The sequence below is a fragment of the Microcaecilia unicolor genome, chromosome 6 (assembly GCF_901765095.1).
Source record: "Microcaecilia unicolor chromosome 6, aMicUni1.1, whole genome shotgun sequence".
NCBI lineage: Eukaryota > Metazoa > Chordata > Amphibia > Gymnophiona > Siphonopidae > Microcaecilia > Microcaecilia unicolor.
The window spans coordinates 243,482,108-243,502,242 of record NC_044036.1 but is presented as its reverse complement, the minus strand read 5'-3'; the positions used below and the strand labels follow the sequence as shown (position 1 = coordinate 243,502,242).

Sequence of the window (20,135 nt, the reverse complement as noted above, 5' to 3'; positions counted from 1 at the left end):
TAGGGCCAGATAGACTTCTGTGGTCTTTGTTCCAGAAACACGAAAGAAAGACCATAATCAAGTATATAATATCACACTCGTTGATTTAATGATGAATTGATCATGAGTGTGACTATTGGGCAGAGTGGATGGACCGTTCAGGTCTATTTGCTGTCACTTACTTTGTTACTATTAATCCTCTTTGCTCCCAGGCTGGTGCACAGACCTCAGCTCTGACACAGGCACGAGAATCAGATGTCATCTGACCTACTGGCGCGTGCATGTGGCGGCCTCTCAGCACACAATCCCAGTGAATCAGAGACAAATCTTACATGTGCGCACCAGAGTGTTCCAAGTTCCAACTTCCGGTCCGTCCTTGCCTACAGTGCTGTGGCTCAAATCCAGAAAGGGAGCTGACTGGAACTTTCCTTTATGTACTATTAAATTCTTACGGGGATGGGTGGGGATGGGTTAAATTCTTGCGGGGACGGGTGGGGACGGGTCGGGATGGTTTAAATTTTTGCGGGGATGGGTGGGGACGGGTAAGATTCCAGCGGGGATGGGTGGGGACGGGTAAGATTCCAGCAGGGACGGGCGGGGATGGGTAGGATTTCTGTCCCCATGCAACTCTCTACTTCAGATCCTCAGATACTATCACCCCAAGATCCTTCTCCCCGTCCGTACATATCAGACTCTCACCGCCTAACACATACGTCTCCCGTGGATTTCTACTCCCTAAGTGCATCACTTTGCATTTCTTCGCATTGAATTTTAATTGCCAAACCTTAGTCCAGTCCATTCTTCTAGCTTCTGCAGATCCTTTTTCATGTTTTCCACTCCCTCCCGGGTGTCCACTCTGTTACAAATCTTAGTATCATCTGCAAAAAGGCAAACTTTACCTTCTAAACCTTCAGCAATGTCACTCACAAATATATTGAACCGAATCGGACCCAACACCGATCCCTGAGGCACTCCACTACTCACCTTTCCCTCATCCGAACGAATTCCATTAACCACCACCCTCTGGTGTCTGTCCGTCAACCAGTTCCTAATCCAGTTCACCACTTCGGGTCCTATCTTCAGCCTGTCAAGTTTATTTAAGAGTCTCCTGTGGGGAACCATGTCAAAAGCTTTGCTATTATAGCAAAATTACAAGGAAACAAGCAAACACTGTCCTTCAAAGAGTGGACCTGCACATTCTTACTAAAAGACTCCTGACTCTCATCACAGTGAGTCAGTAGTCTTTTAGGGGGGGTGTTGGGGGAATAGAGGGAACCCAGAGGAAGGCAGCCTGATTTTTTTTTAAACATCTCTCTTCCTGTCAGTACATGAGCCATCACCACTGATATACTGACAGAAAGGTATTTTATTCTTTAATGAAACAAAAGGCTGCATATTATTACAGCAGTGTATTGTTTTTTTCTGTCAGGACACACTTTTACATGCAGCACTAATTTGCATACTATCTACTTATTGCAGAGGAGCTAAAATTTTGCATCAGTCTTATTGGATCAACCCCCAACTAACTCCCTCCTCAGAACACAGATGGAAACCTACTTTCCAAAAGAAGAACATAGTCAATCAAGAAGAGAGCTAGCTATGACTATTCATAATTTTAGGAAGACTGGAAGAGTTACCAGATGCATGTTTTGTGTCTTATTCTGTACCTCGAAGAAAGAAAAACAATTGGGGGAGGAGACCAACGTAATTCCATCCAGGGGAAATGATTTACTAATAATACTAAAAATGCGCTTGCTGAGCTGAAACGCAGGACTGTGTTGAGTCCATTCAGTCTTCTTGATATTTTGGACTTATCAGCCTTTGGGCCCTGTTTACTAAGCCGTGCTATAGGCACACTAGTGTTTTTAGCACTAAAAATTAGCATGCACTAACGCTAGTGCACCTTAGTAAACAGGGCCCTTTGTATCTTACACATTTTTAGTATTATCAATAAATTGTTTCCTCTGGTTGGAATTACATTGGTCTCCCCCAGTTGTTTTTCTTTGTTCTTGTGTTGTGCTTTGGGGAGCAGTATTCTTCTTTTTTTATTTATTTTGTGCCTTGCACACAACTATGGTTGGGCAAGTTATAAATATTTTAAATAAATAAATACATAAAATGTCTTCAGAAAAGATTTGAAAGTTGAGTGAGAGAGGGAACTACTTTGATTACCTACATATTTTCTGGGCCTCTTGGCTAGTTAGCGACAAGATCTGTCTTGAAACCTAAATTGCAAACGTGTGACCCAATTCAATGTTAATGAATTCACCTTTTGGCTGCAGCTCTTCAGAAGAATCTTCTAAGGTCCTTGCTGAAACTTGACAAGTACCTTCTCACACCCCTGGAGTATGAACTGAAGAGTGAGCCCGGGCTCCAAGAATCACGTAGGAAATTTTTGGATGGAGACTCCTTAACACTGGCTGACTGCAGCATGCTGCCCAAGCTCCACATCGTCAAAGTAAATTCTTGTCCTTTTACTTTTAATGTGCTAATTCTGCTTAAGTTATCCTTGAACCGTAGAAATAAAAGGTCCAAAAATTTCCACAAAAGTTCAACACAAGAGAGAAGCAAGTGGAAACACAGTTTCAAGAGATCAAGCCAGGATCAGGGGTGAGATGCTCCAAAAAACTTTATTGAGGACCCAACACGGTCCGTGTTTCGGTTTTTAAAAAAACCTTCATCAGGGGTCTAAAAGATAACAACCAAACATATATATGATTAAATAAAAACAAATTGAATCAAATACATTACAACAAATATAGAAATGTAAAAACACACCATATATAACAAACATAATGTATAAATAAAAATAAATTTTAAAAAAAAAATTTTTTTTTTTTTAAATTTTTCATTCTTATTATGAATCAAATTCACTGATCAAGAATCTGAAATGTCGACTGAATCAATACATAGATTGTTACTATACCATCAAATGAACATCATAGGGAACAAATGGTAGATCGATTATATATAATTAAACTAACATTATAAAACCCGTTTCCAAAAATATTATGTATTAAAATAATTTTATTAAATATAAATATGAAAATAATTTTTTTAAAACCCATAATACAGTATGTGAATTGTGTATGATATATAACAGAACAGATGTCTATAGATGGAAGAACAAAAATATATATAAATATATATAAATGTCATCCTCAGATGTTATAGCCAGGTCCATTAGAGCAGAATGCAGGTCCCTGGAGTAGTGTAGTGGTGGGTACAGTGCACTGTAGACAGGTGGACCCAGGCCCATACCTCTCCCTACCTTACACTTGTGGTGGAAGCTGTGAGCCCTCCAAAAATCACCAGAAACCCACATATAGGTGCCCCCTTCTTGTAGTGATATACAGTTGGGGATAGTAGGTTTTGAAGGGCTCAGCAGACAAGGTAAGAGAGCAATGGTGAGATGTGTACCTGGGAGCATTATTTTATTTATTTATTTAGATTTTGCTCACACCTTTTTCAGTAGTAGCTCAAGGTGAGTTACATTCAGGTACACTGGATATTTCTCTGTCTCAGGAGGGCTCACCATCTAAGTTTGTACCTGAGGCAATGGAGGGTTAAGTGACTGGCCCAAGATCACAAGGAGCAGCAGTGGGATTTTAACCGGCCACCTCTGGATTGCAAGACCGGTACTCTAACCACTAGGCCACTCCTCCACATATGACGTTCACAGCAGTGTCCCCAAGGGTGCCCATTGTTCTCCTGGGATGTCTGGGGGACCAGTGTGCTAAAAATGCTGGCCCCGCCTACATCCCAAAGGCTTGATTTTCTACATTTTTCACTTGCACCTTTTTTTTTTTTTTCCAAAAATGGCCTTAAAAAATAAATGCACAGAGCACAAAACCTTGTTACAAATGGTATTTTTTTTGTGTGTGTGTGGGGGGGGGGGGGGGAAGCTAGACATTTTACAGTTTCAAAAATTGTCATGTTTTCTATTTGGATTTGGGATGTTTAGTGCAAAACGTCCAACAACTTAGACATCATATTGAAAATGCCCCTCAGAGTATCCAGGAAAAACAGTGCTGATGTACTTAGAAATTCTAGACATGGACTACTAATTCATGTTGAAAACAAGCAGAAAACCCCCCCCACAATATCTTGTGTGTGTGTGTGTGTGTTTTTTCATTTGTTGATAATGAACACTATTAATTGCAACAAGGGCACACTATTTGCAAATAGTGCATTCATTGCACAAACCAGAGCATGTGCATAAACCATGGTGTGCAGTCTTTGCAAATAGTGCACATTAGTTTGAAATAGTGTGTCCTGTTTACAAAGAGCACACTCTTAATCACATTGCTCCCAAAACAAAATTAACTCTAACCACCAAAGCAAAACAAAACAAACAATGCTGTCCATGACACGGAAAATGAAACAAAATGAATATTTTTGTCCTGCCCATTGCTAGAAGACTTCTGGCCTTTCTGTTCCAGTTAGGAATGTTATAGACCTTCTCTTGGCTACTTCTTATTGTTTCTACTGTCATCTTTCTCTCCAGTATCCTCACCTCATTATTTATTTATTTGGATTTTGCTCACACCTTTTTCAGTAATAGCTCTGCTCTGGACCCCAGTATGTCTAACACCCACTCTGGTGCACTTAGGTACATACTTCAGGCATTTCCTACAAGTATGCACTTAAATCTTTTGAAAACTGATGTAAAGTCTGTGGGTGAAAAAACCTGTAACTAGATACATGGCCACTTTGTTTGAAAGTTGCCCTTTAAAGACTAAAGGGATTTGTTTTAGTTAGAAAGGAAAGAAATGGTAAGATTCTGATCAACAAAAAGTGGTTCCTGCCTATTAGATATGTTATGGCAACTGGAATAGTTGTGGGCCCTGGGAACGACTTGGCATCTAAAATATAGACCTCACCTTTGCTAGATGGTATTCATACCCAGTCCTTGAGGGCACCAATGGGGCCAGTTTTCAGGATATCCCTAATGAATATGCATTCCTACAATACAACAGGGTTATAAATCTAGTACAATGATTTACAATTAATTATATAATCATTGACACAATTCCATATATTCTATATCAAAACTTTTATTTAATCATATATAATAGAAATTATTTAAATTTATATATAGCCCAGTCAGTCCTTCTGATGGACCCTTCCTTGCTGCATGACAGAAATTTGCATACAATGCAGGCAGTGCGGGTGCAAACCTATCTCATAATATATATTGAGATGACAAAGTCAATTTCAATGTAATTTGATAATAAGGTGCCTATAAAAAATTCCCAGACATATACTTACCTTATGAAGGCCAGTTAATAAAAATAATCCAAAATTTGAGGAAAAATGAAATATCAGCAACACTAAAACTTCAAACTAAAATGTATTTTATTTATAATTCTAATGGACTATCATATTAGAAGCATTTCTAGACCAAATATAGTCAAAAGTAACTTAGGGTTTTAATTATCAATCCATAGAATCAAGAAGTATTTTAATTATATTTATTTAAAATATCTTTACTCAAAAAAATATATATATTATTAAATATATGCACAAACTCAAAAAAGTGCATCATTGTGAAGTTGAAAATAGTACTGATCTCAAAAATATGAAGCGCTAATTGCAGACATGTTTCAGATGACTACTCTGCATCAGGGTTCACTTCTTCATTTAAAGTTCTTCAAAAGGTTTTACTGTCCATTCATTGAACTGAAGCTTTTTGAAGAATTTTAAATTAAGAAGTAAACCGTGATGCAGACTAGTTGCTCAAAACAATATCATGTTGACAATTATGGTGAATTTGTCCGGCAATGGCATTAAATATGCAATTGTATTTTGGCCACTAAAACTTAAGCGGTTAAGTGCAATATTCAGATGAACCATATAACATAGGACTGCACTTTAGTACATAAGTAATGCCACACTGGGAAAAGACCAAGGGTCCATCGAGCCCAGCATCCTGTCCATGACAGCGGCCAATCCAGGCCAAGGGCACCTGGCAAGCTTCCCAAACGTACAAACATTCTATACATGTTATTCCCGGAATTGAGGATTTTTCCCAAGTCCATTTAGTAGCGGTTTATGGACTTGTCCTTTAGGAAACTGTCTAACCCCTTTTTAAACTCTGCCAAGCTAACCGCCTTCACCACGTTCTCCGGCAACGAATTCCAGAGTTTAATTACGCATTGGGTGAAGAAAAATTTTTTCTGATTTGTTTTAAATTTACTACACTCTAGTTTCATCGTATGCCCCCTAGTCCTAGTATTTTTGGAAAGCGTGAACAGACGCTTCACATCCACCCGTTCCACTCCACTCATTATTTTATATACCTCTATCATGTCTCCCCTCAGCTGTCTCTTCTCCAAGCTGAAAAGCCCTAGCCTTCTTTGTCTTTCTTCATAGGGAAATTGTCCCATCCCCACTATCATTTTAGTCGTCCTTCGCTGCACCTTTTCCAATTCCACTATATCTTTCTTGAAATGTGGCGACCAGAATTGAACACAATACTCAAGGTGCGGTCGCACCATGGAGCGATATAACGACATTATAACATCCTCACACCTGTTTTCCATACCTTTCCTAATAATACCCAACATTCTATTCGCTTTCTGAGCCGCAAGAGCACACTGAGCAGAAGCTGTACAATTTATGTGGTTGTCTTATGGAGTTAAGAGCTGAATATTGACACTGAACTACATAAATACCGACTTCACCCCAAGCAGTTTTGGTTTAGGCACGGATATTCAGCGCCACTAACCAGTAAGACACAGGTTAGCCCTGGACAAGCGATATAAATAGCTAGGAGCCTCTCCAGGCCATTTAAATTGCTTTGAATATTAGGAGGAATAAGATTTTTTTCATTCTATAGAATAATGATTAACATCTCAAAGCTACTGTTGGCTATATTTGGCCTACAAATGCATCTAATATGATGGTCCATTAAAATTATAAATAATATACATTTTTATTGAGGGTTTTAGTGTTTTTACCTTATAAAGATAACATAAGTGCCTTTATAAAATATGGTCATACAGTGACCTGCAGTAGTGCACAAATAGTCTTGCACAAATTTACACCTGCTCTGAGGCAGGAATAAATACATACATGTACTCTATGGTGCTGATTTTCAAAGCACATAGATATCTCAAAAGCACATGCCCCCAAAAATGCCTATCTGCCAAAAACGTCCAAATAGCAATTTTGAAACACAGAAAATAATAACATCCAACACTGCAGTTCGTCCAAATAGCAGGGGCATGTTGGAGAAGAGTTTGGGGTGGGACTAGGGCGGGCCTAAAAAACAGGATGTCTAATAGCGATAACTGAACAGGAAGAAACTCCCAAATCTTAGATTTAGGACGTCCTAAGTTAGACCTGTTTCAATCACATTTAGGATAAAAAACAAAGGAGCTCTGACCACTGCAGGGATTAAGGCATGGTCCTTCCATAATTTCCCAGTGGTTACTGCCTCCCTTCCTTTCCTCGGGTATTACAAACATTTTCTGACCAAATCAAGCAGCAAGTGTGAGGAATACTCTAGTGGACTTTAAACCAAGGGACTCTGGTTCAAATTCCACTTCAACTCAAAATTTGTTTTTTTAATTGTGAGCCCTCCAGAAACAGAAGCCACCTGAAGGCTTGTTCATTCAGGTACAATAGGCATTTTTTCTGTTCCTAGAGGACTCACAATTACAAAATAAAAGAGTGGGATTTGAACCAGGATTCCTTGGTTTAAAGTCTACTGCACTAACCACTAGGCTACTCCTCTTCTCTGCCTAGATGTCTGTGTGAAAATGATGCCAGATGTCCCTATCTCTGGGGTGTTTTTTTTCCGATCATAAGTTGGACGTTTCATTTTGGACGTTCTCAGCACAAAAACATCCATCTTGCAGCCATTTTTGAACAGAAAATCTGGATGTTTTTTCTCTTTGAAATTGACTGTGAGATAGACCTTTTTTTTTTTAATTTTTATTTTATGAGCAGGATGTCCCAATTCTGATTTAGACAACTTTTGGAAAATGCCCCTCCATGCATGTATGTCCACATTTTGTAAAGCATTTTTATGGCAGCTCTGCTCAGGGAATATCTGTGCACAGATCACATAAAGAATGCATGCTCTTAACAGGATGCATGCATATACATCCATGCAATTTTTTAAGAATGGGAGGGTTGGGGTTGGAGGGGGAAGGGCATGATTAGGTTAGTAATACCATTCTTCTGTGTAAGGTTCTTATTCTTGTATGACAGGCTGACATTTTCAAAATACAACTGCAAATATTTTGAGTTTTGGAGCTAAGTATACATTGTTTTATTTAGTTGGTGTATCTACTGTTACGATTGTTTGATATTTTCTTGCTAAAAAATGATTTCAACATAAGAATCATTTTCCATGTACAAAATATGCTTTAAAGGTGGAAAATGCTTACAAAATTACTCTTTTCACCAAATTCATAGCTAATGAGCTGCTGTGCATTATTTTGCATCATAGCAACTCATTAACATAGAATTTTGCATTAAATTTTGCAAGTAGCAAACTACACATGTAAGTTTACTACTTGTGAATGCGGAAATTTTTCAAAAAGGGCATGTCACATGTTAAAAGTCAAAATAATGTGCATGCTTTTATAATGGGCACTATTTCATGATTTAGCACACCAAGCTCCATTGGTTTTCTGCACTTTAGAACATCACCTTGTTATATTGATACTGCTTGAAATTTTTTAAAGAAAAAATGTCTAATTTTACCCTTCAACCATTACAGACTGTATGCAAGTACTACCGGCAGTTTGAGATCCCCACGGACCTGAAGGGGGTCTCCAGATACTTGAGTAATACAGCAGAACTGAAGGAGTTTAAATACACCTGCCCATCCACTGAAGAGATCCTGTTGTTTTACCGCTTTGTGGTCAGGCCTCAGAAATAAGCACATATATCTCATCTCCTGCTGTACTTGCATCACCTTTGTCTCTCTGACTAGCATCCTACACCTCCCCATCACTACCCTATTCAAAGGACTATTGAAAAAGACAGAAGACCTTTTCATTCCATTTGGTGGAGCTACAGCAGAACTATTCTCCTCTTTCTTTCCTAAAATACTATTGGTCAAAACAAAAAAATGAACATTTCTTCAAAAGACCCATTATATTTAAACATAAAAAATATGTATATTTTTTTATTGGGAGATTGTATGAAAGTAGTTAACCAAGTAATATCTTCTAGTGCCTGTTTTCTTGTGAATTTCTTAGGACTCCTTTTACTAAGCGGCAGTAAGCCCAGTGCAGGCTTACTGCTCACTATAACGGAAGTACGGCCAGGCTACTGCAGCAGCCCGGTGGTACTTCCACCCCTACTGCACTGTCATTTCCGGCACTACAAAAATTAATTGTTTTACTTTTGTAGCGCCAGACTGTACCCGGCGGTAATCGGGCAGTGCCGCATGCTGCCCAGTTACCACCAGGTTAACGTGGGAGCCTTTACCACCACCTCAATGGACAGCGGTAAGGGCTCCCCCCTGAAATGGCCGCGCGGCAAATGCTTTACTTGCCGCCTGGCCATTTCCTGCAGGAAAGCGAGACTTTCCCTTTTACCAGCTGCGGTAAAAGGGAGCCTCAGCGTGCATGTAAAACACACGCCGACGCCAGCGCCGGCCCCCTTTTGCCGCAGCTTGGTAAAAGGGCCCCTTAGTCCGCCTTGTCATATTTAAATCTGAGAAGAGATGGACAGCATGGCTGCCATATCTCATTTCAGATATTTGTGTTGGCCTTTGCTGTCCTTAATTTAAAGTTCAATCTATCTTAAGCTATGTGTTATAAATAAAGTGATTGTGTGGAAAATTGAAATGTATTGAATTAAGAATTAGGGGAGGGATGTTCCATCAGTAGAAATCCCTTGTAGTTAAATCTTGGTATGAAAATGACTTTCTACCCATGATAGCAGGTGAGGAATTTAGTCTCTGTGGTTGCCATAAGACACCATTAATGAGCATATGATATAAGCCCCTGAAAACCATGGAAATCGGGTGGGCAAAGGAAAGGGGTTGGATATTGATGTCGTAGTGCTTCTTTACCCACTGAAAATGGTGGACAAAAAGAAAAAAGAAAACCTCAGGCACAAAAGAGCAAGGCAAAACCATCTCATCTAAAATGTACATCTACCCTGGAAAAACCAAGAAATGGCCAGAGCTCATCAAATGTTTTAAGATTCTCAAACAGCAGTGAGTGAGCTGAAGAAGTTTCTGCCCTCAAAAGCTAGTCAAAAATGTATTGTTAATCTAATAAAAAGCTATTATCTTCTTTTTTAATTTATTTCTATTATTACATTATCAAGGGATCCTTTTATTAAGGTGTGCTGAGAAATGGCTTGCGGTGGTGTAGGCGTGGGTTTTGGGTACATGCTGATCCATTTTTCGGTGCGCCTGTAAAAAAGGCTTTTTTAAAATTTTTGCCGAAAATGAACATGCGGCAAAATAAAAATTGCTACTCTTCCATTTTGGGTCTGAGACCTTGCTGCCAGCCATTGACCTAGTGGTAAAGACTCGCACGGTAACGGGGTGGTAATGAGTTACGTGCATCAAGTGCTACTTGGCGTGCATCCAATACGTACATCTGAATAATTTTTTGGACGCGCATTTTGGCCGGGCGCCAAAAGTGAAATTACCGCAAGAGCCACACAGTAGTCATGTGGTAACTCCATTTTTGCGCGCATTGGGTGCGTGTAGACGCTTTCGCGGCTTAGTAAAAGGGCCCCCAAGTAAAGGACGTTCAATAAGAAATTAATTGGATAAAGATTCTCTACATACGCTAACATATGCATATATTATTTCTCGTTTAGATTACTGCAATGTTATTTATGCAGGCATCACAAAGACAAATATAAGACAGTTACAATTGATACAAAACACTGCAGCACGTGTAATTTGTCACACATCAAAATATGATAGAATTACACCACTCTTATACAGCTTCACTGGCTTCCAATTGAAGCCAGAATAAAATATAAGATTTATATCTTGACATATAAAGAGCTACATTTACTAACTCCATTATATTTGGCTAATCTTACTATACCATATGCACCGATACGTATCCTTACATCGTTAACAGATAACAGATTAGTTATTCCTCCATTAACAAGGGCTAGATGGGAATCCACACGAAAGTCAGCTTCCTTTTATTTATCGCCTTCACTTTGGAATAGTCTTCCAAAACTACTAAGACTTGAAGATACATACATTTGTTTCTGAAAAGCCCTAAAAACATACCTTTTTCAAAATACATTTAATGACAATGCAGAATAGAGGAAAAAAAATTTTAAGAAAGAGATGTCAGTCTTATAGCTTGAATTATGATACATGTTAAGTGTGTGGTTATTCGGGATTATTAGTTTGTTACTAATTATTGTATGTTTGATTTGCTGTGCTTTCCTATCAATTATTGGATTTCCTAGATGTTATTATGAGTGTTTTTATATGTTTTAAATTTTTTCTTTTATGTAAACCGTTCTGTTTTGCTAGCAATAAGTAATGGTATAGTAAATAATAAATGATAAACGATAATAAAAGATAAGGACAGGTGAGAAAAAGGACAGCGCTTGGGAATAATCATGACACGTCTTTTAGAAAACAAGCTTTGCCCTGCTTAGAAGGAAGGAACATGGGAAAATATCAGGAAGCTAAAATGGGAACAGCAGGGCTTGATGAACCTTTAGTCTGTCCCAGTATGGCAATGCTTATGTTCTTATAGCACAGTCATGAACGTTTATGAAATAAGAGCACCATGGTCTGATCAGTAGCAATACATGTCCAATCTGAAAAGGTTCTGTAAACAAAACTGCAGAGCTGACGTTAGGGGGTGGCAAACAGGGCAACTGCCCTGGGCCCCCATACCATAGGAGGCCCTAAGTCTGCCTCAAGCTGAAGGACACATAGGCTGAAGGCCAGCATTCAGACCCCTTCCCTGATTTCTGCCCTGGGCACCTGAATGTCTAACACCAGCCCTGCAAAACTGTGCTGGAGCAGTAAAACTCCACTTAGCTTTTATTCAGCAAGAGCTGATGCTGATATCCCCATCACATCCCATTTTCACTGTACAATTGACCTCTGTAAAGCTGCCAGCAGTTCAGTCACGATTTTGGTCAATTGTGTGCATGAACTTGTGACTCCAAATTTCCTTAAAAACTACAGGTACAGGCCAATCTGCACCAAGACTCGGAATACAACGAAACATTGCAGGCAGGATGCTTAACTAATTACAAACACTGAAGAATTGCAGGGATTCTTTTATTTTTTATTTAGTGAGAACAGGAGGAAGACAAAAAAAGAGCTGAGACTGTGTTTTCATCCAAGCTGATCCAGTCATTGTTTTGTCTCACTGCATGCATGGAAATGTAGTCCCTACATCTCTAAGGGAAATAGGAACAACTTCATATATGGCAATGGACAAAACCAAGTCTGGATTGGTCTGTTCTTTATGACACAAAATTCTTAGAAACCCTTACCTTTTTAAATGGAGTGGAGGAGTGGCCTAGTGGTTAGGGTGGTGGACTTTGGTCCTGAGGAACTGAGTTCGATTCCCACTTCAGGCACAGGCAGCTCCTTGACTCTGGGCAAGTCACTTAACCCTCCATTGCCCCATGTAAGCCGCATTGAGCCTGCCATGAGTGGGAAAGCGTGGGGTACAAATGCAACTACAAAAAAAAAAAAAATGTCATCATATTCTTCACACTATAAGAACATAAGAATAGCCTCAGACCAATGGTCCATCTAGCCCTAGCCCAGTATCCTGCTTCCAACACTGGTCACAAGTACCTGGAAGAAACTCAAATAGTAGCAATATTTCATGCTACCAAGCAGTGGCTTCCCCACATCTGTCTCAATAGCAGACTATGGACTTTTCCTCCAGGATCTTGTCCAAATCTTTTTTTAAACCCAGATACGCTAAGCTAACTGCTGTTACCACATCCTCCAGAGCTTAACTATTTGTTGAGTGAAAAATATTTCCTCCTATTTGTTTTAAAAGTATTTCCATCTAACTTTGAAAGAGTGAAAAATTGAATCACTTTTACCCGCTCTACACCTCTCAGGATTTTGTAGACCTCAATCATATCTCCCCTCAGCCACCTCTGTTCCAAGCTGTAGATCCCTAATCACTTTAGCCCTTCCTCATATGACAATAGTTCCATCCTCCTTTATCATTGTGTCAGCAATAGAACAAAGTCAACGCAATGACCTGTCTGCTAATTAACAGAGAACAGGCATTTGAGAAACAGGAATGCGCTGTACCTTTGACTGAAGCAGACAGTACAAATTTAAAAGTTACTCTGACAATAAATAACAGTACACAATATGTTGAAAATGAAAGCAGAGAATTGTTTCTTATCATGAAGCACCATAGAAAGGACACATTAGAAAATGTAGATGTTTCCTCACAGCTTATGGAAACTGAAGGAATTCCTAAAGGAAAGTTAACACCAATAATAAGAAAGCTAAAACAGAAACTAGCAAGAAAGAGGGGAAGGGAATGAAAAACAGGTACAGAACACACACTAGCCATGCAAACAGATTGTAGGTCACAGCTACCTAAGGGTGGAGGCCCTGATTACCCTGCAAACAGAGGAGAGGTAGGCAGCAAGAAAGAAATTAAGAATAGGGAAAACGTGTCTCTGGAATGTGAATTGTTAGTGTCTCACAAACTTCATTTGAATAGAAGTCTGTGCAAGTAGGGGGCGGCAAACCCTCTGCTGCAATACAGTTTGGCAGAGGACAGCTTCTCACACAGGGCCGCCGACAGGGGGGTAGGGGGGCAAGACTCCCAGGGCCTGGCCTCCAAGGGGGGCCTGGTGCTGCTTAACGGCAGTGGCGCTGGGGCAGGCGTATGCACATTGCCACACATGTTCAGCATTTTTGCAGAGCGGGTTCTTTATCTTTAGCTAGGCAGACTGCGGAGGCTGAGGTTCCGCCACCACCGGCAGTTTTTTGCTCAGCGCTAAAGAAATGGTGTCAAAAAGCGAAGATAAGTTAGTGCTAATAAAGGTAAAATATTGTGTTGGTGCTCTCGGGCAGGATTTTCTTTTTCCACGGGAGCGCTGCAATGCGTGGTTTAAGTAAAAACAAAAAAAACGACAACACGCTTTCTCATTAGAATTGTGTTTTTGTTATGAGAAGCCCAACTCTGGCCAGTGCCTCTGTTAATCCTATCTTTTGTTATTTATTAGGCTAAGGTGAAAATATTCTAGTAAATCTGAGAGATAGCCTGTTACATAGAGGGAAAACTGGAAAGAAAGAGCATAATCATGTCACCTGTTCCCTTAGAACCAGAAAACTTTGATGCGGGGCAACTGCTTATACTAATACCATCTGATAAACTCCCCTCATCTGTGGGTATCAGGTGTTGACCCACAGAAAATGCACAGCACGTACAGGATTTAGTACAAGAGGGTGGGGAGAAACAAACCCCAGCACATCTGAGAGGCATACTTTTAAGCATACCAAAATCTAAGTCAACCCTGGGATCCCTAGATGATAGGGGTGTGTCTCCACAGCCAGATACAGGAACACAAGGTGGGAAAGCAAAGCCCTCCTTCCTGCCAGCAAAAGGATGCACACAGAAAGTTTTGGCACAGGAGAGGGAATATAAATAGAATTGACTAGTGCAACTGAAGCCCCAATATCTGTGCTCGCCCTTCAGTTCACTGACCCTAGTAAACTTGTGAAACAGACACACCTCTGCATAGAGAAACCCATTGTACAGATTCTATCCTGACTGAGACAGCTCAAATAGAGATAATGTTTATTTGTAGCTACACTGAAGCTGCATACTTGATAGTGAGACATCCAGTTTCAGCAGCAATTGTACAAACAGAAAGGAAGACAAGTTCCAGGACACAGACTGAAACAAATCCTATACAAAGGATCCCAACTGTTATCCCTCCGTCCAGCACATTGGCACTTAATTGCCTACAGGGGAGACACAAAGATGGAGGAGAAATGATCCAGGAGACACAGCAGATGTGATATTGCACCTCTGCTATGAGTCTGTATAATAACTGGGTATGGTCAATGTTGAACCTAGCTTCATGTAGGTCTGAGCCAGGTACTGATGTGCCCCAAGCCAGCATACAACATCAGACACCAGGCCCCAGTGAACCCACACCACCTTCTGAATCAGAAGTTACAAATCTAAGCAACAATATCTCCTAGAGGTTGAGTCAGAAACTGAATTACAGATGTATTTCTAACTGTAAATATTTATTCAGAAATAGTTTTCATAATATATAACATAAAGGAAATTGTGGTAAACTATGGAAATCTCAAAATAATACACACATAACAGCAAAGAAACCCAATCTACAAGCACAAAGTCCACAGTCCCCCCCCCCCCCAAAAAAAAATACACCCCCCACCCCCCCCCCACCCCCACCACCATACCCATGTTAACAATCTATCAGATCACAACAAACCATGTAACCAAGACAAACCCAACAGGAATGAATCCACCAACAGAGGGAAAAGTGGGTTCGTAGAGCTTTCTGCACTACAGAATATGCAGCCACCTTTGGAGCAGCAACTGCCAGCTATCTGCTGGACCCTACTCCAAGCAAAGCCGACCAATTCCAGTGAAGACAGGCCTACCCATAGTCAAATGGGTAAGAAACACAGGCTTGAGCACTGAGGCCAGAGGTCCCCAACACCCAACTTACAAGCCAGAGAGTCATCAAAGTTATAAGAAGAGATGGCCTCAGTAGTAATCATTACTAAAACAGAGACTTTGTCATAGGGACCTGTGACAACTAAGGCCTTGGCACACACAGAGGCCCTACTATGCAAGAACCTGCCAGGCAAGGGATTACCTGCTGAACTGGAAGCAAGGCAATTTGCCAGCAACTTAACAACAGTTACCAAAGAAGGTCAAGTATGGGTAGCTGCAACTTTGCAACCACCAGAGGGAGCAACCCTCTGCCAGCAAGACTAGTGTCCAGTCAAGGTACTGAAGTAAAGATCACAGTGATGCCTATCTAGCACCTAGTACTGGAACATAAGACAGTTGCCTACCCCACTGAAGGCCCAATGCCATGGTCCTCAGACCATAAAACAAGAGGTGGGCGAACCACAGTACATCTCCTTGGAAGGAGTAAGTACTTTCTACTTGACAACTGAGAGTTCCAAGAACCAATGCCACCAAGGGTGAAGATGCTCACCCTCTAGTCAGTTTGGACCAATAACCACCAACCTGTCCAAAGGCCCCAAGTACACGAGGTGACTACACCTCCAGCAGATGAGACATGTAGTTCTGTGGGGCCAGGTAAGACCTGGGCAATCAGGAAGGGATGTGCCAATTGCCAAACTACACTCCCCAGAAACAGTTGTGCTTAGTGGATTATTGAAGAGGAGTTTTGCAAAGTTGTTGGGATTGCAATTTGGAACGAACACTGTGTTGTTTTGGAATTAGGACTAACAGCTGGAGGTGGAGGACAGGATTGCAAGGTGTTAGTGAAATATTGCCCTAAAGGATGGAGGCTGTTAAACTGAGTTCCTAGTACTCCAGTGAAAGGGCTCAGTTCAACATTGTTATTTGAAAGAGAACTGTATTAAAGGGCAAATCACCCCCACAGTGTTGGTAGGAGGAGGCTACATAAGAGCCTGATTTGCATAAGGCCAGGCTTTGAAGATAGACTAATTTGCATATCATCCAATACCCTCTAACCATGTAGGTTTTGTTGCCCAAGGAAGCCTGAATACTTACGAAGTGTCAGGGCCAGTATTGGTCTATGAAATGGGCGGGTGCAGGGCAGAATGAATGCCTGCACTTTGGTATCTGGAAAAGTCACCCTGAGTGAAAGAGGCCCAGCGCAAAGGACTACTAGACTTGTAAATCATTATGTTGCAATTGGTTGTCTCTGAGATCTTACCTGAGAAGCAAAGTTTCTCAGTATACTCTGCAGCAGTACTGGTTCAGTCTCTGGTCATTATAAGAAGTTTGAGATTGCTGTGGGCTACTGATCCTGAGATCATCTGGATCTCCCACATGCCTGCTAGCCAAGAGCAGAAGAACTGACTGAATGCCTGAATAAACTCAGTCAAGGGGGCTTATACTAGAATATGCACTCTCAAACCCTGAGTGAAACAATCCCACTAGTTTGGGGGAGCCACACCGTATTTGAACCATGTAAGTTTACTGTCCTCAGAACCTGAAATCCAGGCTCTGGCGAGAGGGGCAATGCATGGTTGTGGCATTGGATCAATTCTCCTGGTCAGGCAGGATGGGACAGTATCATTAAGGACATCTGTAGAGACAGTGCTACACAACACTAGCAGTTACACATCCTGATAGGGAGAGATGCACAAATACATACCACATAACAGAGGTGGTACTGCAGGATACTTTGGGATAGGAATACACAAGTGTTCACATTGAGGCAGGACAGGCATAGGTACAAAGAAAGTTTTTATGTGTGATTGCAGTAAGAACTTGTGAACCCAGAAAAGGGAGCTCTGGATATGATAAGAACCTTGAATGGTCCAAATACTGCTGACCCTGTTCTTGCTGACAGGATGTCACATTACCTGTGAACAATGGAACCTGTCCCACGAGCACATCAACCACAGCCATCTGATATTCAGCACCTGGGCTGATGACCACCTGAAACAGCTACCTCAGCTACTTCATGCTGCTGCAGAAGCGATAACTGAAATGACCATTGAATGTGCAACAAAACAGACGTTTCTGCATACAATAAGAACTGTGAGAGCCACATTCTACGCAAGACCATCATGAACTGAACTTGACTGAACTGTTACATTTCACACAAGTGGGTTAGTGTGTTCTTTGCCAAGAATGGCAAAAGAAGATCTGAATAAAATATATTTAGTATTAGCGTTATTGCAACAAAGCACTTGCCTTATATAATAGTAATTTTGGTTTGCCTTATTCTCATAAGTAACTACAGAAATGAATTGTAAATAGAGCAATTACTTATGCTGATATAATATAATAATGAATTAAATTAGAAATACCTTAGGCCTTCTCCTAGGAAACACCTATCATACAGATATATATTGCTTAGTCCTAACTATCCTACTTATGATATATCTGCTTATGATCATATGCACAACTTGCTGCATAAGGCACATCTGTGACCCCAATTTCCAAGAGGTGGAATGATGCAGAATGGTACAAACCTGCTTTTTTCAGTAGAAATTGGGCCCACATACTCTGTGAATAGGCCTTTCTAGAGGTCTCTCTCCCTAGATATTCATGGCTTCACCTGTTTTTCTAATCTGACATGCTCATGTTTGCAGTACTTTGTCTATGAATCCCCCTGTCACAGCCAGAGACCTTCACCCACCCCCTTATCAGTTAGTAACTGAGGGAGAGAAACATTCCTTTTTCACTGTAGGTGTGCATGTTCCGATTGGTCATTCTAGTCATGTCCAGAGCAAAAATATAACTGCACTGGTATATTTTAGGGGAACTTTTTTGGAGCTTTATTTTTATTCTTTCTTTTCTTTGGCTTTTTACTCTGATATTCCATCTCTGCACACTGTGGAGATGGTGCCACAAATCTCTACAGACCAGACCCTTCATTGCCCCCTCCCTGTGCACGGAAGGTTAGAGACTGCATGAATACCATCCTTATGAAACCAGAAGCTGTGTGAGCTGATTATTTTGCTGGCATCATATTAAAGGTATCTGTCATATCCTACTTCCTGGGTGAACGTGTGAGTTTGTAGTATATGCATATTTGTCATCTGAAAACACAAGAGAACTTACAAAATATAATCTAGATCCTTTTAGCTTCTTTTTACCATTTTCCACAACTTATCATAGTTGCCTTTTCAAAAATTAAATGCTCCTACTGACAATTTCCTCATCGACTTCACTCCAGATATTAGCTCAAATTATAATTACTTTTCCCAGTGGACCCATCACCATTACCTCTCGTACTAAGCCCTGCATTCCACTATGGACTAGATCTAAAATAACAACCCCTCTCGTTGATTCATGTACCAGTTGCTCTAAGAAACAGTCATTTATTACATCTAGTAATGTTGCCTCCCTAGTACTCCCCAGTCAATATTGGGGTAATTGAAATCGCCCATTATTATACTAGTGCCCAATTTGCCAGCTTTCCTAATTTCATCTGTCTATTCGTTTTGTCCTGGCAGTCTGTAGTATAGCCCTTCACTTTAAGGTGTGCATTCTGATCTTTAAGATGCTTTATGCTCTTGCTCCTTTTTATCTGACTAAGCTAATTGGTCCATTTTCTAGACTAAGATCTATGACATTACACAATTCATTCGCTCTGCAGTTTCCTAGTCCTAAAGGCTTAAAGTAAAAAATAATTGTTTCTGGCAGACTTGATTATCAAGCTTCTCTGATTTGGAATGTTTTGCCGATACAAATTCAAACCATAACAGTATACCTTACATTTCATAAAATGTTGAAAGCTTATTTGTTTAAATTACATCTGTTAGATTAATCTTTATTTTAACTTCGCTTGACTGTTCTGGCTTCTTGATTTGTAATCTGCTTGGAACTCTAGAGAACATAGCAGAATGTAAGAAAAAAGGCATAGACATAGACATGGTACACTCTTTCCCTTCAACATGGAATTTCTATCCATAAAGATTCCATGGTGCTGTTTCATGTAGAATGTTTATTTTGTTTGACTCAATTCCCTCTTTAACATATAGCACACCCCCTCCAATTTGATCTACTCTTTCATTGTAATGTAATTTGTACCCCGATAACACATTGTCCCACTGATTTTCCTCCTTCCACCAGGTCTCAGAGATTCCTATTACAGTGGTGGAAATAAGTATTTGATCCCTTGCTGATTTTGTAAGTTTGCCCACTGACAAAGACATGAGCAGCCCATAATTGAAGGGTAGGTTATTGGTAACAGTGAGAGATAGCACATCACAAATTAAATCCGGAAAATCACATTGTGGAAAGTATATGAATTTATTTGCATTCTGCAGAGGGAAATAAGTATTTGATCCCCCACCAACCAGTAAGAGATCTGGCCCCTACAGACCAGGTAGATGCTCCAAATCAACTCGTTACCTGCATGACAGACAGCTGTCGGCAATGGTCACCTGTATGAAAGACACCTGTCCACAGACTCAGTGAATCAGTCAGACTCTAACCTCTACAAAATGGCCAAGAGCAAGGAGCTGTCTAAGG

The 20,135-nt window shown here is 40.4% G+C and overlaps 1 protein-coding gene across 1 annotated transcript in view; it reads left to right on the top strand.

The window, feature by feature from the left end:
• The window catches only part of CLIC3 (chloride intracellular channel 3), a 65,891-nt gene extending 56,621 nt beyond the window's left edge, over positions 1-9,270 (top strand). Inside the window, exons 5-6 of the mRNA XM_030206042.1 lie at positions 2,262-2,437; positions 8,714-9,270. Of these exons, the coding sequence (XP_030061902.1) occupies positions 2,262-2,437; positions 8,714-8,875 (338 nt within the window). The 3' untranslated portion in view covers positions 8,876-9,270. The remainder of the gene's footprint in view (positions 1-2,261; positions 2,438-8,713) is intronic.
• Positions 9,271-20,135: the final 10,865 nt, after the last annotated feature.